This window comes from Falco punctatus (assembly GCF_963210335.1).
Source record: "Falco punctatus genome assembly, chromosome: 1".
NCBI classification, from domain to species: Eukaryota; Metazoa; Chordata; class Aves; order Falconiformes; family Falconidae; genus Falco; species Falco punctatus.
In genome coordinates, this window is record NC_137580.1 from 25832143 (window position 1) to 25858111 (window position 25969).

Below are 25969 nucleotides of genomic sequence, written 5' to 3' on the forward strand. Positions count from 1 at the left end.
TCCTCCAATGACAAATATTTACGCAGGGCTTCTCATCATGCCCTTCACAACTGCCGTACGATAAATAATAGAAGATTAAAACCTTAAACCTGGAAAACTTAGGAAAAAAATATTAGAAAATTTTATTTCAGATTATAAAAATCCTTGAATGATTTACTTTAAGGGACAATTTCATTGCTGCCATGTGCAGGAACTAATGATCACACAGGGCTCCGGATTGGTGAGAAGGTTGCTTGGGAAACATAGTCATAGGTAGGTGATAAAGTCATCCTTTCTCCATCACTGCCTCACTGTCACCAGGATAGCTTTTACCATTTGTTACAAGAAAATGATAGTCCATGTACATATTTATATCTGGATGGCAATAACATTGGCAATAACATTCACTGAGCGATCCATGTTGTTTTAAGGAGCCCAGCTTGCTTCCCAGTGCCAGAGACCCTCATCCTGCATGCGATGGGGTTTAAAAGAGAGTTTCTAGTGATGGAGACAGCTTCCTCGGTCTTGATGATTGCAATGAAAAATATTCTTTGTCATGAAGTGCGGTCCTTGAACTGAAACAAGCAACAAGCATGCCTTGTCCCCTCTCAGGCGTTATACTAGCAATCCATTTAATTAGGATACAGGATCTTTAAGAGCTTTACGTGCCTCTCCAGAGAGCAATGTGTCTCCTGCAATTTCTGAGAGGAGGACTGCTGAAATATATGACTGGTTGGTTACAGCTGTAATGTAAAAGTGGGGGGGTTTTGTGGTGGCCATGGGGGAAAGGATACTAGATGCAGGTCTGTTTTGGCTGCAAACCGCATTACAGTAAGTGTGGATGTTAAGTTTTTGGTTTTTTTTTAAACCCTGTGAAATTACCACATTTGTGTACAGCCTATTGTTAGGGAAAGCTGTCAAATGGAGTAGCAGTTGGTGATGCCAAAGCCAAGAAAAAATACAATTAAAACTGGAAGACACTGTACAGTACTGAAACTAAATGCCTATGCTTTTGGGTGATGAGCAAGACAGTTGTGATTATTTGATGGAGGTGCCCTGTAGTTTTAATAAACTGCATTTGTAACAGTTCCATTGCCTTCCTCTTGTCAGGTATGTCTGTTAGCCAGCATCTTGTAGTGTGGTTAACATTGCTGAAAAGCCATAAGGAGGAGTTGTGCTGTACATAATAGTAACCCCCCTTGTCTTTTGGTTTAGACTAAGAGCTCATAATAGCACTTTGCCTGTTTGTTTCCATTGCTGCAGAGGTGCTCTTTGTGCCGGTAGCTCGGGGAAATTTTCTCCATGCTTCCCAAACCTCTTCCTTGTCGATGTATTGCTGCATTTATTCACTCTAGCGGATATTAATTCTTATTCTTTGCTCAAGATGTGGGATTCTCCATTTATCTGCCTTGGTTTCTAACATTTGCTACGTTTTAGCCTAGGTACCTCAATGATGTAAGTCTGTTTGTGTCTGACTGTGTAGTTCCTTGTTATTTACTTCTTGACTTTATTGTAGTCTGTGATTCTAGATATTTCCCTTGCTCTTTCCTCTAGTTCTTACTTAGGCAATCAGGAGACTGCTAAAACCTTTCTGATTCTTCACTGTTAGCCTCTTCGCAGCATGTAGTACAAGTCTATATAAAGTTTCAGTTTTCTTCACAAGCTTTTTAGCTAGTAGCTGAGCTTTGCGCTGTCTCTCTGCCAAATACAAAGGAGTTGCCTAGGAGTGGACAGAGGTTTGAGCTTCGCGGAACCCGCTATCATTCTGTGTTGAAATAATGGCAGATACTAAAAATTGAAACTGTGTAGTCCTGTGGGTGATGGCCTTGTGCAGTGGATGGTACTGGCCTGATACTAGCTGTTTCTGGTCCTGTCCCCAGAGTGCTGGCACAACCTCACAAGCAGGGAGGGTACCAGCATGTGGGCTGGTTGTGCACCCCTGGGGCTTTTTCCCTTTTCCTGGGGAAGGTGGTATGAGATGCAGTGATGTACCTTGTAGATCACACTTTTGCATTCTAGATTTATTCACTGAGGAACCCTGCGGCAGTTTTTTGTCAGACATAGGTAACAGTTTCACCACCTCTGAAAAATACATGAAACAGTTTTTATAAGAGGTATGTCAAAAATATGAAAACTTATCTTACTGTTAGGGCAGAGCCAAATGCAATCCATGTGAAGCTGGATGTGGAGAATAAAACCTTTTAGTAGGCTAAATGGAGGGAGTGAAAAAATGTCAAAGACATAAACTTGTGAGCCTGTAAACAGCCATCGTACCCCAAAGCTTGTGAGAGGAATGATAGGCAATTAATGGATGGATGTATATTTCATCAGTGCGTGGTTGATATTTATCTTTTGAACTCCACATTAAAAAGTGGAATTATATGTATTTTTTTTATATTCATTTAGGAATTACGGATGACCTTCAAGTGACTTCTGGGACTACCAAAGCCTGAGTGTCTTGGAATAATATTTATAAATGAAAGCATAGCTTGTTGATATTTTTTGTTTATATTCAGAGCTGTCCCATTAAAGGAAAACCATTAAAAGACTGTAAGCATCATTGCTTCTAAATTGGAAATTGCAGTCTTTGAGGGGAGAAAAGCTCAGCTACCTCTGTCATTACTAAAACTCTGAATTGCAGGAAAATATGGCTTTGGTGAAGGTACTTAGAGGTTTCTGTGGGTTTTTTTTACATTCATGAAAAGTTTAATAGAAGAAAAAAAAAAGAAGTCTGTAACTATGACTAGCCTAATGTAATACTGCTGCTTCTGCAGTATCAACACACACCTTGCTGTGGTCCTCTTCCCACTGCACACGGACAAAACAAAAGGCAGATTTTACATAAGCTCAGAATTGCCCAGAGAATGAGTGAAGAGGAGGGCACTTAAGAAACCACTCATTTTATGCTGTTAACAACTCCTAGCTGAAAAAAATGAGTGTCAAATGGCTGAAAAGTGGTTATAAACTTGATGTTACTTTAATAAGCAAGTTCCTTTATATAAGTTAAGCTGATACCAGATTGAATTCTCGGAAGAAAATCACAGTGGCTCACAAGCTGTGGTGTGGTCCAGCTCTTTACCTTTCCTTCACCATCTGAAATGCATCCAGGATGGGGAGCATTTTTGGCATCTACCTTTCTGTCTGCACAGAAGGGGCAGGGAGCGGTGCCTGCCAAGTCCGTGGACCTTCAGGAACTGACAGCCTGAACCCCACAGATCACCGGTCATGCATGCGCAGCGCCTGGGCCTTCGTCTGCCCTTCTTCCAACTCCATCTCCCGCAGCCCAGGCGTCTTGGCTGGCTCAAACATCATGCTGTCAGCATCTCCCACTGTTTCACACGGCTTCCTCTTTGAAGGGGATTTCCAGCCAAAGGAGAGCCATCAATGTCACAGTCCTGATATATTTATCATTCAGGGGTGGTAACAGGACAGTTGGTGATACAAAGGGACCAGTCTGCTTCAGCATGCTCTCCAGAAGTCATAAGGAGCAAGTATGAATGTAGTCATCGTGGTGTCCTGACTCAGTCTCCTACATGTATGCCTCTCCTACATGTATGCCTCTTGAGCACCAAAGCTGCAAGTATTTGCATTTGTTGGGGTGTGAAGTACCACTTGAAAACCTGTGATTCTCTGCAGGACTCTCGCTTCTGCTCATTGCACCTCGGTCATGACTGATGGCACTGTGAGGAGTGCTTGTGCTTCTGCAGACATGATGATGATGTGCAGGGGCCAGCACAGCTCAGCTGTTGCACAGAGGGAGCCAGATCCATGTGGTGTGGCTTAAATAGCCTCGTCACAGACACTGCTCTAGCCCTACCATCACCTGAGACTGCAGTCCTAATGAAGCCAGTTCCCACTGCTTTCAGGACAAGGTCAGCAAAGGCAGGTACCTAATTTTAAGCACACCGTGATTTTTTAGTTTAGGCCCAAGACTGAAGACATCTCAGGATAGTGGTGGTCAGGCATGGCTACCTTAGGAAATGCTGCTTCTTGTCTTGAAAGGATAAAGCTTAGGCCTCTTGTTGAGCAGGAACCCCTCAGCCATTCAATTCTTTGCTGTAGGGCATCAGTTTAAACTCAGGTCTAACTAGCTTCAAAGCACAGGGCACAATTTTTATTGTCAAGTCTCTTCCTCTTTGACATATTCCTTCATTCTGACATTACCAGCAACTGCAAGTAAGTGAGCGTTATTCTTCATGGGCACAGAACTGGATTTTGCAGGATGCTAAGTGCTGTCATCTGGGAGTATGACAGAGAAGAGATCAGCATGGATTTTCTGGCTGGAGGTTTTGAGGTGTTTTTTCATCTGGTTGTGTGTCTGCAACTATTCCTGAGCTTAAAGTAGAGAAGAATCAAATATTTAGGTAATTCTCTTTTGACATCTTCTTCCCCCATCTTTAACGTACCTTTTTTGTACTGTTGTGCACATTTTGTAATATGTATGAGCTTGTTAGTAGCGTAGTGTAAAAGCAAGACTGAAAATGCAGCGTTCCATTTCAGTGTCTAATTAATTGTGGAAAATATCTGCAACATCTTATCTTAGCAAATCTTCCAAGAAAATAAAGAGTTTTCCTCACCATTTCCCCCATGGTGCTCTCCTGTGCTGCAGAGGTTTTTTTTAGAATGTTTCTACTCTTGTCTTTGAGGGGGAGAGTGTCGTTACAGGATTGTAGAGCAACTAGTGTGTGAAACTGAGTTGCCTGGTCAATAATAGATTTGAGAGAAACATAATGGTGAGATACCTTATTATAAAAACATAGCTAAAGCTTCAGTATGAAACTGGAAACCAGTTTGGGTTTATGAAAGGAATTCTGGCAGGGGGTTAGGCCCTTCTCTTGCAGATACGCCTGTTGTAGCATCACATAGCCTAGTGGAGTTGTGTGTTCCAGGGAGTCATCTGTGCTGAAGAGCCATTTAACTGGAGATTGAAGAGGTGACCTCTTTCGCCAGTTCTTTTGTTGTCATTAGCTTCACACTGCTTTCTTCACTTCATCCATGCAAAGGCCTTGCACAAACTCCAGGACATTTTGTTTCCCTTATTGGGCTTTGGCTCAGCTACTAACCACGCCAAAGGGAAATACCACATCCGTGTTCTCCCACCATCAGTCACATCATCACGGTGTGGCTCAGTGTGAGGCCAAGTTGTGAAGAGGCACAGTTGCATCTGCGTCAAAACACAAGAAAATCCACAGTGTGGAGCGTGGTGTGAAAAGATGCTGAGCTCACTGGGATCGACTTCCTTCTGTATTTCCTTAGCACGCTCATGTGCCATTTACACTTGACAAACTAGTATTGCATCAGAGCTGTTCATAGCTGATGCTGCTCTTTTTCTCAGGCATCAAGGCCTGTTCTCCACCAGCAGCACAGTTTCAAAAATGGAGTCTAGGTAGAAGGGCAGAGCAGAAGTGGGACTTGCTGCTGCTGCCACAGCTCCCCCAAAGGCGCTGTGTTAGAAAGCACAGTCAAGGTTCATCTCGCAACAGTAAAATGCTTGGTCATGAGCTAAGGAAAAAGTATTTTTAGCACTGGGGCAATGCCATCCCCTGGTGAACACTGCTGTAACAGTATTTTTAATATGTGTTTTCTTGATAATGCATGCATAGGAATAGAAATGAGGCTGGTAACAGATGAGAGTTTATTTGGAGAAAAAAAATTTTGTTCACACCATTCAAAACACTTTTTTGTCACCTGAAGGAAAAGGAGATTAACTTAAAAACCAGCCAGGCAGGAACTCTTCCAGTGCCGTATTGCCCTCATAAAAGCTGCACCTCACTACTGTCTGTATCATGTGAGAACACAGTGTGCAGCAGTGTGATGAAATTTGCTTGGAGTATTTTCAATTGGACAAATGTACAAAGCAGGTGCGGTGGAAGAAACATGGTGTATGGATGAGAAGAAAGGAGAAGGGACCCTACTTAGTAAAGGCTGCTTAATCATAATGCAACGAGTTGTATAAAGCAGTTTGTAAATAGTTGTGTTTAGGTTGAGAATTATTTGAGGCAATGTTTGTGTTCTGTTGTTCCTAATGAATCCCTTGGTTCCAGTGCTGACTTAATTTATGAGTGTTAAATGTTCATTTATCATTTGGAAGTTTGATTGGAGTGAATATTTAAGGCTAGCATTCTTTTCTCTAAGCAAGTCTGAACATCTACGTTTTCACAGTGAGCAAACATGCAAGATCTTTTAATATGGCCAAACTGTAAATTACATTCAGAGTCAAACCAATATGCAGTCTGTTTTTCCCCACATGTTTCTTCTGCTTCACTTAACACCTCCCAAGCATTTCAGGAGAGGCCCTCTGTCAAATCAAACAATTTTGCATGGGCCACCAAGCATCCCTACCCGACAGCTTCCATTCAATACCACCATCCAAGTGCTATTGCGGTCCCCAGAGCCTCTCCAAACCCACTTACCTTTTTGTTATGTGCAGAACTATCAGATGAATGCCTTATACTCCTCTCAACCTAGGAAGATTCTATACTTCAATCCTTTCCTTTAAAGCCTTTTTGTCTTTCACTTGCATTGGTAAGTTAGCCTCATGCTTTCTGGTTGGAGTAAGCTATTGCATGTGGCTGCTTTTTGTACAGCATTGGCCCATGTAAGCAGTAGTCAGCATTTACACTTGTAGAGCAGTTTGAGAGCTGTGTAATTTCTTTGCCTGACCACAGGTTTAGGCTGAGTAAGTCACTGTATTACTTAGTGCAATAAAATGCTATGTATAATTTGGATTTGATCATAGAATCATAGAATTGTTTGGGTTGGAAGGTGCCTTTGAAGGCCATCTAGTCCAACCCTCCTGTGATGAGCAGGGACATCTTCAGCTAGATCAGGTTGCTCAGAGCTCCCTCCAACCTGACCTTGAAAGTTTCCAGGGATGTGGGGCATCCACCACCTCTCTGGGCAAGGTGTACCAGTGTTTTATCACCCTCAACATAAAAAATTTCTTCCTTAGATCTAGTTTATATCTACCCTCTTTTAGTTTAAAACCATTACCCCTTGTTCTATCTCAGCAGGCCCTGCTATGATCATAAATCAATTTTAAAAGAAGTGGGATTATGGTATTTCACTAACTCACCACCTACTGTATTTGGCTTCTTTTTCTGAGAGCTGAGCACATGGAGCACAGATGTTGTCCTTTGCCTGCACTAAGCCTCCAAGTGCTTCACCCAAGTATTGGTTGCATTTGCTTAGCCACTTTCTATTGTGAATACATTTTGAGCCTCCCAGCCCCAGAGAAGGAAGTTTTGTGTCCTGTAATAAATAACCTGGAGCTGTAAAGACCAAGAGGTCAACAATTCAGTCCAGACATGACCTTTGTGTAGGGCTTGAGCCACTTTTTCAACCTGTTTGTCTGCACAGACCTAGAAATACAGGCTGTGTTACGACTGGGGAGAGTAGTAGCTGAAGTGGGAATTGAGCCCTAAACTTGCAAGTGGGATAAGGGGTTGAAGAAAGAGAACTGTGTGGCACAGATCTGTGGTACAGGGCAGCACTCCTGGCACAGTTACCTCTCTGTGGAGCTAATGGAGCCAAATCCTGAGCATCCCCCCACCCTCCATTCTTGTTCTTGGACATAAGCTTGCAAAAGGAGTACGAGTATCAGTGGCAGAAACGTGTGATTCAGAGTAGTGCTGGTATAAACTTGTTCTAATCTATTCCACTGCACTGGTAGAGAAACTCTTGGAGACATTTATTTTAAACCTGTCTTGTACTGATGTAACTTAATCTGATCCCTTGGTGATTTAAGCTATATTTGACATAAACTGGAGTGAAATTGATTTCCATTCACCCACACAGCAATTTCCAGCAATTTAACTAGCTCAATTTTGAAAGTGATTTTAGGGCATGGGATATCAAACAAAGCTGGGGGAGATGGGGGAGAGGAGAGACCTGAGGTGCCCAAGGAGTCTAGAGTTGACAGCCCATGAAGGGGGATGTTGCAGCATACCTGGGCACCCGATGCAATGTAGCTGACACGTACCAAGTCATAGCTCAGTTTTCTAAGAGGAATTTGGTGCTGTTTCTGCACCCTCAGGTAAACCAACACACTCTGTAGGAAGACAAACCTTACTAAAACCACAGCAAATGGGAATACTCTGCATATAGCAGTTTAGGTTCTTTCCTGTTGTTATTACTCTGATACTGAGCAGAGATTTACAATGTACTCCCAAGGTGGTGATTGAATGTATCCATGGATTCATTCAGGACCTAATCATGTAAGCAGAAATTAAAAATTGTGGGGTTTTTAAAGAGGAATACCAACTCAGCATCAGTTGCCACAGTTATTAGGGAACTTTTCAAAGCCTACAGCAGAGATGCATTTATTTTATTTATTTTGATATCTAAATCTACTTAGGGAAATAAATTGGTTAGATAAAATCTTTGTAAGAAGGAAGCTGCAGAAAAGACGTACAGGTTCTCCACCTGACAGATACAGCATTGGGTGTAACTAGAGTTCCTGTAGTATTTAATGTTTTACTCCCCTATCTCATTGCTGCTCTATGCAGAAAAAGTTTCTTCTATGTGTATGTCAGCAGGGTGGCAAAACAGAATGCCACCAGTCCCTTTGGAGAAATAGAGATGACACTGTATGGTACTTCGCAACATGGGGAGTCCCAATGAAAAGTGGTCAGATTGTCTAGCACAAGTATCAGCTGGCATTAAGTATGTGTGCCACAAACTGTACTTACGAGCAGGAGGTGTCTCTATCCTCTATAGCTGTCTTAGTTTTACTGGTCAAACTGGAGCACGTGGCAGTGGTGCCCTTCCCATGTCTCACATTTAGCACCAGCAGCAAGGGTGATGCTACTGGTGCCACAGACCCATCCGTGGTAGGGCTGGCTGATGCTCAGGAACCAGAGGTGGCAGTTCCCTGCCACAGCACTGCAGTGAGAGTTCCCAAGGGGCATACAGCCCCAGGCAAGTGGGAGCCATGGGCTCCTGGGTTTTTAAAATGCTGCTGGGGAGGAGTAGAGCCATAGCTGCTAGTGTGTGGGACTTGCCTAAAGCACCATATCCCTGAGTTAGTGAATACCTCTTCAAAGCAAGGTGCATGTGTAACACAGCATCCCAGCCAGGAGCAATCTGACTCCAGGATCGTATCCAGCATTATTTTCATTTGTTCTTTTTTCTGAGTGCATCTTAAACTCTTTTGCAAGTAAAGGCAGGGCTTTATTGTAAGTTGGTGAGTACCATGAAGTAGAACAGCTTTTAACTCATGAGTAAGGCACTGCCATTGCTATTTCTGTTTTTTCTGACTGGCGTAGCTTGACTAGATGACTTTGCTGAGCTCATGTGGAAAGCCCTCAGGATGTTGGCTTTCCTAATGGGCACTAAAATGTGACCTCTCTGTTTTTATCTGAGGTTGGTTGGTTGTTTTTTCTGTTGAGCTGGAGCTCAGGTTTGTGTTCAGTGCTCTCCATTTGTAGTCACACTGTCAGTTTTCAAAGGGCAGCTCTCATTACACAAACTCTTGGAAATGAGAGACCTTGAACATCAGTGTCTTGTTGAGGCCAAAGAAAAATACAGAGCCAGCTGCCAAAGTCAGACGTGTAACAGTCTCCTCTCCCAGCATGTGTCACATCCATCTCACTTCCACTGCAAGGGGGTGGAGGGGAGAGTGCTCTCTGGAGCAGAAGGAGATGGGATTTGGGAGTAACAGGGCATGAACCCCTTCCCCAGGAGACCTGCCTGTGCACTTAAAGGCAGAAGCTTTTTAGGTGTGGCCATATCATCACTCAAGATCGAACAACAGATTTAGCAAGAAGTTCTTGTTTCCTGTTTTCCAGTGCCATGGTTGCCTCTTGAGAGGGGTTGCTTTGTTTCGTTTTGCAAGCTGGGAGGAGAGAAACGTCTCCAGCACACAGCCTGCTGACACGCGTGAGCTCCGGCCTGCGAGGCATGCAATACAAGCCTCAGCTGTTACACAAAGCTGCTGTGCTTTGTAGGCGATACAGACAACAAAATATTGCCCTCCTATGGAGTGGCTACAGGGAATCCAGGCAGCGCAGAGGGGAAGGCAATGCCTGCCTCAAGTCACCGAGATAATTCAGTGCAAGATGGCTCAGGACCGAATGGAAGGTGAGCTGTAACAAAAGGAACAGCCATAGGGCAGCCTCTGTCATGTCAACAGTTTAGGGAGAAAAGTGTTTTGCACATCACTGAAAGTAAGGTGAGCTGAAGGCTGTGAATGCAGCCAGGAGGGCATCAGTGGGGCAATGTATTATTCTGCAATGATTACACAGGTGTTGTAGAAGGCCAAGAACCACACCTACCTTTTGTTGTATTGATGGAGTTTCCTTTTTAGAAGTACTGTTGGCTTCCACTTCAAAACATCATAGCTGTGCTGAGTGCTCAGGGAGCATCACTATTTCTCAGCGACTTGACACCACCTTCATGTTAAGAGCAGCAACTTTCATATGGTACAAGTTAGATTTGGTTTTTGCTAAAGGCTGTAGGAAGAAGTTCCATTCCCTCCCATCTATACATGTACAATTTTAAGAGCTGTGCTAGCTGTTCCCTTTGAAGAGTCAAAAACCTTGAACTTCTGAACCACCAGTTTCCTGCAGTCATGCCAAAAGCATATATTGCCAGATCCATATCCCCTGAGCTTTTCTGACCACAGATTGCAAAAGCAGGTGTTTATGTCCCATGTCAAGTTATTTGTATGCTATGAACTACAAAATGTGGGTCTGGAGGCACGTTTTGCAGTGAGAATTGGAGCTGACCCTAAGCAAAGTAACTGCTGCATAAAACCATATACAGAATATATTTGTAGGGGGCTGTCTGGCTTTCTTATAGATCAAAGATCTGGCTTCAAACTCGTTGCTATAGCCACAGGTCAATACAAAATTGGAGCCAAACTACAAGTCCACAAAAACTGGAAAAATTTCAGGAAAGTTCCCTGGTTGGCCTGGATAAGCAATAAAGAAGTCATTTAGCCTTGCTAACCAGCCAAGGCTGAACTGGAAGCACTAGAAACGTAAAGTTACATTAAACTACAATGCATTAGGTGCTGCCAGGGCCAAGCTGTTTCAGCCCGGACCTTTTAGTTGAATAAGAGCAGAACTTTAAAGTAATGCACTTCTACTGAGCAGTGTAAACTAGAGAAGGCTGCGAGGGATTGTGTTTCCTCTTTAGTGCAAACAGGGTTTGCCCACGCTTTTGTTTCACCACAGCTAATACAGTCCTTCTTAGACAATCGGACCAGGACAATCTCTTGAATTGTCCTGGGCAACCTGATTCTGTCAGGCGCTGCTCTGGTTAGGAGCCTACCCTGTCAAAATGGAGGCAGTAGGTGCATTTTGGCTGTACCACCCCACTGCCAGCCACGTAGCCTCAGACCAGGTTCCAGATCATGCAGAAACCAAGAAGATTAGAAAGCCCTTCTCATGAAAAGAGCTGAAAGTTAAGGAGGAAAGAAGAGGTCGGGTAGAGCCAAATGGCAGCTCAGATCTTCCTCAGCTTTTGGGAGAGACCTATTAAAGGAGCCAAACTGGAGAAGATGAAGTGTGAATAGCAATGCAATTTAGTCATAAGTCACAGTAATGGACAGGAGAGCGATAAAAAGGCTGAAAGAGTTTGAAAAGCAGTAAAGTACATCCCTATTTTGTTTTCCAGAGCTGAGAAGTTTTATCAAGTCTCACATCCCAGCAGGCTGGTAAACACCTGCCACTGCCTCCTGGCTTGGGATGCAGCCCTGTGTTCTCCCTGTTGCTCTGAGACATGAAGAACGCAGGCCCCTCACGCTGGAAAACAGTCCCAGCTCTCAAACCTGGCACAGAGCAGGACAAATGACACATGCCTGCAGACTGAGAGGCCCTCATGCCAGCATGACCTAAATCATGGCTCCCTTCAACAGGGAGGCTTATCCCCTAAATGCTGAAACAGTGAGCTGTATGCAAGTCCTTTCTTGCGCCTTGGGAAGCACTGTGATGACCCATGGCCTGCCAGCCATCCCACTATAATTCACGTCAGGGCTCTGTGGTCCTCAGTATCTGTGGCATGTGAACAAACTTAACCAGGACCTCACTGTGGGCACAGGGAAAGATTCATTGCTGTCCACAGGTAACCAGATGGGCAGTGTAAAGCCCCATCAACACCAATTGCCGAGATGTCACCACTACAAAAATCAAGAGGTAGTTGAAGAAATGCTTACAGGTCTGTGGATGCAGCAATGCAGTGAAGTCCCCTTGCTCACTGTTGTCTTGAGGCAAAATAAAATGAGCGTAGCAGTTGCTTTCCATGGCCAGTCACGTAGCCATATTCTTACAGCTAGTAGTTGTGGACTTTGAATTCTGAAGCCAGTGACAGGGTTGGAGCTGCCTGATTTAAAGCATTTTGAGGTTTTTCTCTTATTCAGCAGACTCTTACACTGAAAGCCAAACTCAAGGCAGCGAAGGAGAAAGCTATCTTGACACTAAGCAAAGCTTAGCTTGGGGGTAAAAGGGATGAATTTTATATACCTGGAAAGGCAGAATCCTTTCTGATAGGTGAAGAGGGGACAGGGCAAGCCACTGCTCATTTGTTTCTCTTTGGGGCACAAATCTGGAAAACTGGCTTTTTGGGCAAAAAGTCGCTGCTGCCAGTAGCATTGCACCTGTTTGGGTCTGATCTGAGCTCAATCTTCGGAGCCCCTAAAAAAAGAACAGTTTACATCTTTTTTCACTGTTGTGATTACAGCCGGTTGCTCAGTTGTACAGCGGGTTTTCAAAAGGTCACTGTATGTAGCAGAGTGACTCATTGTAGCCACAGCCCTGGGAGCATTAACAGTTTGAACAACTTCCAGTGTGGAGTTTTCCAAAATATGAATGTTTGTGAAAGGAAAAAAAAAAAAAAAAAAAAGACACCAAGTATTTTTAAGGATTCAGTTTTGTAAAAGGCATCTGTGTTGGAGGATTATGTTACCGAATAAGTTTCTAGATCTTTTGTGTGATGGTATCTCACTACATGTGCTGGCTCTGTTTTTCTTTGCATTTGGATTTCCTTCCTGTGTACCTTCACTCTCGTCCCTTTTTTAGAGAGCCTTCAGCTTTTCAGAAGTAAAAATGTTTTTACTCTTTGCAAGGACTCCTTAAATGTCCTCTGCCTCCTCCCAGCTGCCTCTTTCTCTTTTGGCTCTGCTTTAGGGATATTATGGAAGAGCTGGGAAATACGACCTTGTTGAAGCTACAAGCAGATAAGCTGTGTTCGGTCCTTTTGCACAGAGATAGTAAACAGCTGCTTTCCCTGCCTGGAGATAAAGGTGAAACAAAGTTCCAGCTTTCAGCAAGGTCCTAAGAAAAATCACAGCCTCCCTAAGAAGCTGTCACCAAGGCAGTTACATACGGCTTTTCTAGCACCACCGGTGGTGCCTATTCCTCCAAATGGTCGTGTCACTTGAAGAAACCACTTCTTTAAAGGCAGGATATGATAATGTGCTGGCATTTTTTTTCTGCTAGCTATGTTTTAGGACATGATGTCACCTTTGTGGTCTCACCACTGATGAGTCTGACATGTGGGACCGCAGCAGCCTGGCTTTCCTGGTAGCCAGGAAGTTCAGCAGACCAGGATGTCCTAAAATATATCTAATCTCACTTCCTAATTTCTGGCACCCATCTTTGCTCAGTTGCTGACCTGCTAGTCCTGTCCTCCTTCCCTTTCCTCCAAAAGGCCATACCCTCATCAAGTGCATCTTACTTGCAACTCCTGGCTCATTGTGAGCTGTGGGAGGGTGGTGAGACCCTGCCGAAGCCCAGTGGGACAGCAGCAACCTGTTCGTTAATCAAATAAATGGACGCTAGCACACATTTCTTGCCAGAACGGAAATCATACCCCAGGCAGTGGAAAGGTAGTGAAAAGGTGCTAGGGCCATCAAGTCTGCATGGTGCCCTTGGCCCCAGCCCATCAGCAGCTTGTCATGAAGTGGTGGGTCTCTCCGGCTGTACATTGCAGAAGTGCTAGTCTTGACTTCTGGGACGAGAAGGAGATGGAGCCGAGAGCAGCGGGGCCTGCACATGGGTCTGCAGGAGATGTAGCGTGTGCCTCTGGCACCTGCGGCAAGCGGTGCCTCGGGGGGGCAGTGGGAGGAGCGGCCAAGCTCTAGGGAGGCTCCTTGCAGGTGCTATGGACATGGCTGCACGCCAAAGCGGAAGGCACTTCCTTGCCATTTTCCCCGTGCTCTGCATCTAGTCGCTATTAACTGCAGCCATAATGTAATAAAGCATGCCAGCTTAAATGCTGGCCTGTCTGCAGGCCCCCTTGGTTTTCATTATGCCCGTATAAGGGGAAGGAAGGAAGGAAACAAACCTTGCTGCACTTTTGTTACATGGTTGGTAATTAACACAGCACAATGCTGTTACAGGTCCCAATAAAAATAAGAAGTCTTTGCAGTTATAATGAGATATTCATGCATGGCAACACCAGAGTATAAACTAAACTTTTATTGTATGCGTTAGCTATGGTAAATGAAGCGAAACAGGGCTAAATTCATTACGTCCCATCTCAGCTGCATTTCACAAATAACGGGCCTTAAACATTTCCATCAGAAAGTCCATTTCCTCTTGTTGCCAGCAGCAGTTAACCAGCACTGAATACTCTCTCTGCAGAGACGGTTGAACCTGAGGGTGATATAGGACAGCGGTAAACACTTGTTAAGTAATTAATATAACCTGTTTACAAGGAGTGCCCGACAGGCACAAAGCAATAAATAGCATCATGCACCTTTTGTCCCTGCCAGAGGGAGGGGGAGTTCTGCAGGGGACTGTTGGTTGTGCTGGGGGGAGGCACCCAGCAGGGAGGTCATGCTGGGTTGTGGATGGGGTAACTGAGGCTCACGGGGCACAGACCAGAGCTGCAAAAGCATTTCAGTACCCACTGCTTCCTGATGCAGGAGTGCCTCGCTGATTTTGTGACTGCAGGCCGAAGTTATTTGCCCTGTGACCAAAACCATTGGATCATCTGCAGCAGCCTTCAGAGCCACAGGAAGCCATAGCAGGTGAAGAGGAAAAATGGATAGTCCAGGTTATTGTTACCCCTTTGGCCTTATGGGATGGTAAGCAGGGGGCTGAGGGACACTTGTTTGTTTCGGAGGGAACTGGCAAGGAAGGGTGACAGCCTTCTGGCTGCATCTCTGAGGATTGCCTAGTGAGATCCCTCAGGCCTCCTTGGAGTCATTCAGCTCATGGTGGTGTCAATCTGGACTTTTTTGTGGGTTTCTTAGGGTTCAGGTGAGAGGCAATGTTTAAGCAAATTTTCCAGCTGACTTAACAGCGCAAAGCCTGGCATCTTCTGCACTTTATTCCTGCTGAAGTATCTTGCAAATTGAAGAGCTCTAAGGTTGTCTAGTTTGGCACTGGTTTCATTAGATAAAGCTAGACGTTTGCTGCTGATAATACTTCCACAATTTCAGAATTAATCATAGCATAATAGAATCTGGTAGCTTTGGTTGTTAATTCTCTATTGAGTCTGCATCCCCATGTTTATTCTCATTTGTGCTGATAAGGTCCATTGTCTCTAATATTGCTTCGTAAAGGGTAAGAAATAAATCAACGGTATTTAGCTTTTCTAACCATCTGGTCTGGCTTACATCCCAAAATCAATTTTTAAGTTGGGCACAGTTCATGTATTTTTGCCGTGTAACAGAGAGTGTCTCTGGGGAGAGAAGGGAAGGAAAAGTCACTACTAATCTCACCCCAGGGATTAATCATTTTATAGACACTACATTTTAGACTCTACCGGTTTTTGTTGCTGTCATAGCTTTGGTTGTTGGGCTGAGCTATTGCACAGTTGCCAAAAGGAGCTTCTTTCTCTCTTTCTTAATGGGATTAATACTTTGAATAGCAATGCATTACTTTGAAGTATAAAAGCACTTGGTTTGGACATGGAGTTTATTTGATTTGGTAGCATTTGATCTCATGATGTTAATCTTCAACATGTGTATACATTATAATGCACTTCTCAGGTCATTATAAAACCATCCTGTGGAGTTAAGCCAATTGTTTTTAGGAGGTGTTGTTAATGCAGTGAAATATAATGCGTTTGGGAGATACTGTATTGCCACAGATGGGACATATATCTTGTAAACTATAAATTTTTAAAAATTATTTAGCATCTCCATTTCTTTGTGGGGCCATGTGGCACCAAGCACAGGATAATTCCACAGCTTTCATTAAAACACACAATCATCAAACATTTAAAGTCCACGGATGATGTTTTCGGGAACTATTATAATAATTAGAAAAGGAAAATGGGTTTAATAAAAGTTGTAAACAATTATCATCAGCCAGACCTTGTTCCTTTCTGCAAACCCCATCTGCATTGCACATCTGGGCATGCGAAGCAGAGAGTAATAGTATTCAATCTCAGCTACCCTGGCCCAGAAGAGAAGGCATGCGTGTTTCAGGCTTGCTCTGGGACATAGTAATGACAGAGAAACTTGAGGAGGACCAAGCTGTAAAATAAGCAAAAAACCTAATAAATACCCTTCCAATCAGACATTAGTGTCCTCGCCTTCTGGCAACCCATCGCTGGATGCTTTTGGGCTCGTTTTCACAAAGCTGTGTAGACTCTCTACTTTGCCAAATTGATACAAAAGGATTTCGACATCAGTGAGGACTTTGGGCCAATGTTTATTACAGCATATGGGACTTGGTATAGCAGGGCCTGAGTGTTCACGCATGAGGAGGAACGATACATCTGAAATGAATGAAGTTTCACCAGCATAAGCAAGAGGCGAAAGAAGATGATCACACCTGACAGAGTGGCTTAGAGGGGTCAATGTGCCAGTTCCCCCCTCCATATTGGGGTCTGAGTGCAAAGGCATGGAGGCACGGGATGGGTTCATCTCTTGAAGGAGAGGGAGCAGCCAAGGGATTCAGCTGGAAGCCTGCTGCTGCCTCACCCTTCACAAGTACTTGTAGTGCAGGTTTCTTGAGCCAAGCTTCTGCTATCGGACTCATTTGCACCTACCTCCGAAGCCTGGCAGATACAAGTCTGTAGCTTTTGGACGCATTTCAGCTGTCAAGATGAGACACGTGAGGTTAAAATCGCAAACTCTCACTTCAAGTAAAAGTAATAATGGCCAGACCCTAATCTACTTAATTGTGCCAAGCAGGGAAATCTTTGGGCGCAACTCGTCCTTGCAAGGATAAAAAGACGCTGTATTGAGTAAAGCAGTCTGCTGTCTGACAGCTGGAAAAATCAGTCAGACTGTGCTGATCAGGAATGTCTTCTAAATTATGAGAAGTTACAATCCCAAATTACACCCAGTGGATGAATATACTGAAAAGAAGATTCACGTGATTTAGGTTTGATATTTCATGTACGGCAGCTGTGATCAGGAGTGCTTCTCATCTGTATGGAGAAATGTAGGGTGTTCACACTCGGCCTGTCTGATCCCCAATTCCTCTGCAATGCTTTGTGATTCCCTGATGATACCAGTGCCTTTCCTCAGGGTGATGGAGGTGCTTGTCTCTTTACTTAGGAAAGAAGAAATTTAAGGTAATGTGGAGGGGAAAGAGATTCCAGTGATCCAGTGAAAAAGTTGTTCAATATGTAGCTGCTTGCTCCAACTGAATTATGTCTACTACTAGGTATTAAATAGGCTTTTCTTGAATCAGCGTATCATTTATGTCACCTGATATTTCATGTGAGTATCAGCCTCCTGAGGAAGAAGCCAAGGTACCAGACGAAAAGCCAAGGTCTGACTGATTGCAAGCACCCCTGGTCTGGGTAACTACCACCTGGGAGAAACCCCCATTTCAGGCATTACTTTCAGTTGGGCTCTCCCCTTCCTTTCTTAAAAAGGAGACCCCTCTCTAGGTCGTGGAACACAGAAAAATAGCTGTGGTGACCTGCCCACTGTCAGCCACCTTCCAGAGAGGCCGCCAGCAAGGTCTGCATAAGGGAGCTTTGCTAAACTCTTGCTGAGTGTTCACCCTGCTCTGCTGCCCTCGCCCTTGGGCTTCCCCCACCCACACCACCCCAGGGGTGTATAACTATGCAGCTGTGAGTGGTGCATTCACACGGGAAGGGAAATGGGGGAGGGGGAAGCAACCCCTTTTTTGCTTTGAATTGAGGGTTATTCAGTCAGGTCTGGCAGCCTAACTCTAAATGTGAGAAACCAGGGCTGTTTGATCTGCTCCTGCATGCTCTTCTTGCTGCATATTCCAGGATGGACGCTGAGTCCCGACGAAGGGCAGGCACCCCAAAGGGCAGGGGTGCCCATGAGTGGGGCCGGCCACTGCGTGTGCCTGAGCACAGGACAGCCCAGCTCTCAAGCGTTGTGTTTGGGAGGTCTGTTGGCTACTGACCTAAATTGAGACTGAGCAAAGAGAGCACACAGCTGCCCCACCACTGTTGCTCTGTTTTCAGCGTGGATCGAGCCTCCCTAATCCCCTCGGATTTTGTATCTACCAAAACAGCTTGGGCCCATCAGTAAATTGCAGTGGCATATGGTCCAGGTTTATGAGTAATCTGGCACACGCTTAAGGCAAGGAGGACGTCATCCTTCAGCAAATACAGAAAATATTGTGGGGCTTTTTTTATGACTGTATTTAATATAGTTGATGAGAAAGCTGTGAGAAATGTTTACCTTTTAAGCCAGTCCTATTTAAACTTCAGCTGCAGGTTGAAGCAGCTATGTAATGGGAAATATAAATAAAAAGGGAGTCCCATTGTCCTACAAACATTTTGTTGCTTAACACTGACCCAGCGGGTGCATTTGGGGCTAGAGAAGGCAGTCAGCTGGTGCCACCAGTCACCCTGAACCACAACATCTGGGTGGGGGAGGTATCCTGTGTCACATTGGCCACTTGTAAAAGCCCTCATCACCTCCATACAGCTGAAGAAGTTCCTCTAGGTATGACATATGCTAGAGGGCACAGCCTCATTCCTAGAAGAGAGAGGAATAAAATGTGTTTTGGGCTGCTTTAGGAGAAAACAGCCTGATCTTGGACAGCTCAGTGGGCCTGAGCTTGTTAGGTGATGTCCCAGCTCAGTTCCCAGCTGTTCTGCAAGGGTATTGAAAGACACCACCCACTATGAAATTCCTCACCATTGGCTTTGTCTGAGCAACTCATCTTATGGATTTCTAGGTCCTGGTCAAGTAAACCTCTTTGCTACAGTCCTGTCTTGGCAGGAAGATGAACACTGTGAGTCATCTCAGCTGCTGTTGGCCAGCATGACAGCAGTTCTGGAGGCACCCGTGGGCTCAGCTGATGCTCCCGGGGTGACATCTGCCCCCCTCTTGGCCTGGCGTAACAACTGGGCATCCCTCAGGGATTGGGGAGGGCACGAGAGATTGAAGTGGTTTTGTTAAGTGAAATACTGCAACAACATTGTGAGAGCTTTTTCTTGCCACTTCATTTATCTCTCCAGTTCTTACCAGTGACGCTGATTTTCCCTTCAGCTGGGATGCAGAGCTAATAGCTTTTTTTTCTCTCCTCCCCTTTCAGCTGCTGTGGGCTCTGGATCCCTGTTCTGCAGAGGATTTGAACTTCCTTTCACTCTTCCCAAGATTCATCTTTCCTCAATATGTTTGAGAGCCCAGCTACAGGAAACCTCGCGCTTGCCAGCTGTTCCCTAATTCTGTATTACCAGCCTCCTGCGCTACGTAATACTTTGGCAACATAAAATGGTTTCTTCGGTTGCATAGATGTGGCCTGTAGCTGCAACATCAAAGGAGTAAGTAATCTCCAACATGAGGGTTCATACATCCTTCCCTGTGACCTAGTCGACAGCAGTGGGGAATGGAGAAGACGAGGCTGGCTCCAAACTGTTGCTATTCTCCTGGCCTGTTGGGCACAGGTTAGACCTCACCTTTGCAGAGCAAATGGACTGCAAAGTTCACTGCATCCCCCAAGTGCTGAGCTGGGACCAGGGCTGCCACAGGAGCAGGATAAGATGCTACATTCAGTCTGCTCTGCCGGGGACAGAATCGTCCATCACTGGTGTCCTTCAATGTGCTTGTGGCTGCTTTTCATCACAAAGAGGGTTAAAGGTCAGTGGCAAGTGTTTAATTGTGAAGACCAGGGGCTGTACAGGGTGTTGTGATGGCAAGGAGCTGTGGGGTCCACTATCTTCTGATGATGATGACTTCCACCTGGAAGCACCCAAAACTTTAAGGAAACTTTCTCCTCTCTAATCAAACCAAAGAAAGGAATGAGCCTTTTCGCAGAGGTTTGAAGCAATGAGTTTGCCCCGGAGAGTTTACAGTTCTTATAAAGCAAACATATTAGATCTCAAAGACTAAAATCATTATGAAGTGGTCAGGCCAAAGTGTATTTACTTTCTCAGGTGCTCAGAAAATTTTCTTGGGTACTCCTGTTACGCATAATAGCAGAACTTCACCTATTTCTCCAGCTGCTTTTAAGAAAAAAAGGGAAGTTTTCATGTAGAGAAAAAAAAATGGCTCGAGAAAACGGGTTTTATACCTTTTCTTTATGCATCAGAAGAAGCAGAAATGGCGTGTTTCCCTTTGTGGAGAGAGCCTTTAACCTCAGCACTTCTAAAGCTTTGAAAGCGAAGTCCAGCAACCAAAAAGGTGAGTAAAAGTCTTTCAGCTGACTTGTACAGTCTGGATTGGGCACAAACATTGTGTCAAATAATGTCACCCCATAAAATTAAAAAAAGGGAACTTTCAGTGTTTGTCAGATGGCCTGTTCAGAGGAAATTATTTGAAATAGTAAAACCACTCCATCAGCTGCTTTGATTTAGTTACAGATACAGAAAGTTAGTAGCTAGTTTCGGAGAAGTCCTGCAGTCCATATGTTTGTAACTTTAGAGAGAATTACCATAAAGATTGGTTTAGAGGAGCCCCGGAAGGTTACCATGATCTTTTTGTACAATGATTGTAGAATATATTGGCACATGCATGCCTCACCTTCAAGAACTGAGGGCACAGGGGCCCTTGGCCCAGTAATGTAAGCATCTCCTTTGATTTTCCTGCAGAAAAAAGAGGGCCCTGATCTGTGCATCAGGGCAGGCTGGGACAGGAGAAGAGGTAACACTAGGAGGTTTTGAACTCTGGGTTCCCCTGGATATTGCAGATATCCAGCAAGGATGCTCTGGGCAGCCAAATTCAATCCCTTAGCACCATGGCTAGTCAGCTAGCAGCCACAAGGAGAAAAGCTGTAGCAGCACTTTAGTGACAAGGTTATCCAGTGCACAGTAGTATTCTACGTGCTAATGTGGGGACAATCAAACCTTGCGTGTCTGGGAAGAAACCAATCTTTGTGTGGAGCACAAAGCACTGTGCAGCTTGTTCCCATGCTCCATGCCCTGAGTCACTGTGCTGCAGGGGGATGGCTGCGTGACTCCCTGGGAAATACCAGGGAGAAGCCAAAACAAAGCACTGGATTTCCTGCCCTATTTTTTGTGGGCAGGAAAACATTTAGAGAGCTTGGTTGGGATTTACGATGTGCTGTGGCCACTATGTCCTCCTTAAAATCTGATGATGGCGATCAGAATATTTCCCTGTAAGTGCAATGACCCCCAGCTGCAATCAGTCCCCACGCTCACTTTCCCTGTGCACTACCAGAGGAAGTGCCAGGGGATGCAGAGAATAGTTTACACAAATGCCAAGGAATCTCTTTTACAGTTTCTAACTGCAAAGTGAAAACCCTTTAATAAGTCTTTTCAAGTAAGAGCAAGTGCATTGCTAGCGAAGCTGGCAGGGGTCTGTGTGCAGAGCTCTTGAGCCTTGTGGAAAGGATGTGGGAGATGTTGGTGCTGCAGAACGGAAGTGGAATTTGAGTGTCAGCTGGGGGACTTGGGTGCTAAACACTGACCCTGAGCAATCTCTGCACTTGCTTGCTCTGTGGAGGTGAGGAAATTCCAGTTTCTCTTAGGAAAGCCTCCATGCTCAGCCCTCTGCTTTCAGACACTGGTAACAAGGCCTCAAGCAGCTTATAAATAGCTTGCACCTTAGATTTTTAAAATTTTAAACAGCGCCTTTGGGGTTATATTTGCTCAAATCTTATGTATCTTGGTGGCTCAGATCTTTAGCTTTTTGCTGGAATCTTTGAAGTAATGCACTTGTGCAGTTTAAAAGAAGCTTTGCTTTTAAAGTGGAAAATGATTTTTTGTTTTTTGTAAGGGTGGGAATTGTGAGTTTTATTTTTTTGTTTTGCATAGTCCAGTTCTGCATACTGAAAATGAAGTTGTCTTGTGTAGAAGAGTGGGATTGAGACTATGTGATCTCAGCAGCGAGACAAAAATTCCTGTCTCTAGGTCAGGGCATCCTCGGACTGCTAATTGTGACCTGGGAGAGCATCCAGGGAAAATATATGTGCCGGTGATGTTGTCATAGCCTTGTATTTTTATGCTGCTCCTGCTGTGTATCACTGTGACAGGAAGCTGGACTAGATGGATGTTTGGTCTGAACTGTTACTGCTGCAGTGGTATTTTTGGGATTCTTAATAATAACCAGTCTGCATAACTTAGAAGATAAGAGGTGATGGAGCAGTCCCTGAGCTCATTCTCCTTCTGCCAGAGCACTTGTCATCATCTCTCTGCACCTTCTTTGACTCAGTAGACGGCAATATATCTCGTTATATAGAGTTTAGAGGAAGTAGGTTAACCACGTCTTGCTATAGTGGGGCTTTGTGATTAAAATGTAGCAGGGATCTCTGTATCAGGCCTGAGCAGCGATCAGGAGCAGTTGCATGTAACAGGACTGGCAGGGACACCTTCTCTGCAGAAAGGTGAGATGGCATGGGGAGGATGCTCAGATAAGTCGTTGATGCTATTTGGTTCATAAAGAGGAGGGACTAGTTCTCTAGGTTTATTAGCTGTGCTGGCAACAAGGAACAGATGGGCACATGCCTTTTTGTGCCACACTACTAGTACATTAACAGCATTTTCCAGCTGAACAAGAGACCTCATTCCAATTCAGCTGCTTTGTGGCAAGTGGGCTGAAAAGCCAACCTTAGAGCAGGGGGTGTGGTGTCCCGATGGACATGCTTTCTGCTGTGCATCCGGCAGTCCCTTCTGGTTCTTCCATTTTTGAAGCAAATTGCTGGAGCACCAAGCAAGGAGCTTAAGTTTTCTGTAGTCCCTAGAAAGCTAAGGGCATCTGCTTGCAGTTCTTATTTTAAGTGTGTGTTGACAGGATCTTCACATGCTCTGTTGCTTTGCTGCTGATTTCACGTTTGCTTGGATCAATCAGAGACACAGCCTCACCTCGCCCTGCCACGTCGCTTTGGGCATGGTAAAGTCCCTTCTTGCCTGTGCCCCACTCACTGACAGGGGCACAGACATCTTGTGAGGTCCCTGCATTACAGCTGGCTTCCCACTTCGCTGGGACAGTCGCTGCCGTGCGACTCCCCTGCATGCAGCAACCAGCCCTGCAGTAAAGGGGGGACACTGGCCCACACCTCACACCTTGTGGGTTGAGAGGGGGACAACTTCACACCTGAAAAACAGTCAACACATTCTTTCCCCACTTGCTACCATCAGTGTGAGGAAAGAAGCAGCATCACGCAGATGGTTTTGCCAATTTCTTGTAAAGCAGTTTCTGTCTGAGCAGGAGGAGGGCCTGGAGCAGCAGGTATGCAGCAGAGCTGTGTTCTGTGGCTGTTCACGCAACTCTCCATTCTTTATGTGGGTGCGACTTCACCAGGTGATCTTCCCAGCTATGCTGACAAGACAGTAGATATTTCTTCCTTGAGATGTTTCAGTGGCAGTGAGAAGCAGTGAATGCCTGGTGGGATGAAGCAGCATGACCCAAAGAGTGAACAAAAGGCACGACCTCTGCTTCCTGGATCTCCTAGAAGCTTCACTTGATATCTATCCTGTATTTTCCAGGTACTTAACTTCATCCATTGCTCGTGCATTTACTTTTCACTGCCCTTAACGAATTTCATACACCACAGATCTGTGCATCTTTCAGTCTTTATTAAACATTACTCAAGACTTGCTATCACTGATAGCAAAATTACCAAGACAATTTTTCACCAATTAAAACTCTAGATATGATGAAACGGTTGTCTCTCTCGAGGTAAGAAAACCAATCATCACAAGAGGTCAAAATTTAGTTGAGCTGTCACACAGTGGTGCAAAACATACAGTGGTCAGTCCTCCCTGTTTATTCCTGGGGAAGTTGTGGTAACTCCATTGTTCCCTTGAGCATTTATTGGAGGAGATGGAGTTCAAAAGAGCCCAGAGATGTTGGCAATATCACATACGGTTTTAGGGAAAATTATCCCATGCTCTAGACAAAGTTTTCTTCAGTGAAGCCAACTCATGATAATGAGAGATTAGATGACAGAGAAGAAGAATGCATATGGAGAAGAAAGGAGGGGAAAAGTGTTATTTACTGTTGTCTCTATCATGCAGATAAACAGCTAGGAAAAACAGTCCCATGTGGTTTCATTCACTCTGCTTGATAGTGTTCCTGGGCAGCACCTGTTGCGCAGCCTTCCAGCTGGATCTTGTTGGAAAGCTGTGTTCCTGTGTTGTAGTGGGATATGACACCTCAGTGTGCCAGAGCTGGTACACAGGGCTTTGTGTCCGCAGGGAATAAACACCAAAGTGGCAGAGTCATTGCATGTAGAAATTTTAAAATAAGGGAGAGCAGCAGCAGCAGCTGCAGTTTATGTGCAGACAAACCTCCGTAAAGCGGCAGATGCAGAGAGGTACCACTAACAAGGGGGTTTTCTGCTCACCCCTGCAATGGGGTCATCTCCCTGGTCTTACCTTTGCTTTGTACCACTTGGGCTCCTGTGTTAGAGACAAGAGCCTCTTTCTTGGGTTTTTGGGTTAATGTATGGCAGGTCACACCCTGCAGAAATTATGCTCTCCCGCTGTAAGAGGATTGGATGTGGGAGGGTTATACTGACTTGCTTGGCAGAAGGGGAAGCAAATGTGACTTGAGGAACATCTCTGCCATGTTACAGAGAACCTCAGTGGGGTTCTGTGAAAGGTGCTCTGAGAGGTATGGGCTGAAGAGGGAGCTGAGCATGGTGACAAAGCACCTTCCCCCGGCTTCATAAGAAGTGCACTGGAGGCAGAGGCATTTGGGAACACAGCCCTGACCAAAACAGAAGGGAAACAAAACTTAGCAGCAGAAGAGTTGAACATGGGCCATCATCATTTAAAAAAAAAAAATAAATTAGTGCATGCTCTTGTTTCTTCAGGCTGCAGGAACTCTTAAGCCCCTGGGTTGAATCTCCAGCAAGTTTATTTAGAAATTAAAAAATCAGGAGGCCTGTTTAACAGGGAGGCTGTGGATATATGGGGCTTATTTGAGGAAGAGTACATCTCAAGAGCCAATTTAAGTAACTGCAAATCTCAGTGAGACCCCAGAATTCAGTGTTTCATTATGCTGTTATTTGCCTTATATGTTGTTGTTCTCTGGAGAATGTGAACAGGAAAAGTCAGTATTTAGTGAGCCAAGATCCTGGTCTTAGCCAGCTCCAGTGTCTGCCGTGTATTGCAGTCACAGCAACCCGCAGCTAAGCCTTGTCTCAGTTTCTTCTGTTTGGCACTGCTGTCTCCTGCATATTTCATCAGAGGGCCAGGTTATGGCAGTGTTTACAGTATGCCCAAATCACAGGGAAGTGTGGCACTCCTCACCAGCTAATGCATTGTAGCGATGGTCAGCAGCAACAGCTTTTCTCCTTGGCAAGATCAGCTCTAAGACAGCGGAGATTTGTGAGTTACTTGAAAAACCCCTCCCAGCCTGCTGGCCATCAGGGCTGCATCACTTCAACCCAAAGTGGGATTGTTCCCGTGACACCTTGGCAGATTCTACCCTGCTGTTTCTTGCAGCCGCTCCTTTGGCAAGCCCCTTGGCCAGAGCCTTTGGTGACCCTTGTAAGAAACAGCCCCCCTGCACCAAATTTCGGATGGTCCCTGTGAAACAGGATCATTCCCACTCGAGAAAACTGTTGATTTCATGGGGCATAACTTTCAAGAACTCTTGGCACTGTTTTGGCTGTGGGCTGATGTTGGTAATAAAATCCCATTTGTTTACAAGCTATGGTATTAAGCTTTGGTGAAAAGCTTCTGA

General features: G+C 44.9%; 1 protein-coding gene across 7 annotated transcripts in view; it reads left to right on the top strand.

Annotated features, from left to right (window-relative positions):
* The window catches only part of LOC308072624 (uncharacterized protein), a 127858-nt gene that overhangs the window by 91652 nt on the left and 10237 nt on the right, over positions 1–25969 (top strand). For 6 of the 7 annotated variants that reach the window (XR_013931722.1, XM_080409780.1, XM_080409779.1 and 3 more), the window contains one exon: positions 1–20500. This exon is cut by the window's left edge. Coding sequence is in view for 6 of the 7 variants with exons in the window: in XM_080409780.1 (XP_080265906.1) it covers positions 20365–20500 (136 nt within the window). In the remaining variant the exon portion in view is untranslated. The remainder of the gene's footprint in view (positions 20501–25969) is intronic. The other variant, XM_080409782.1, reaches the window with a different exon arrangement.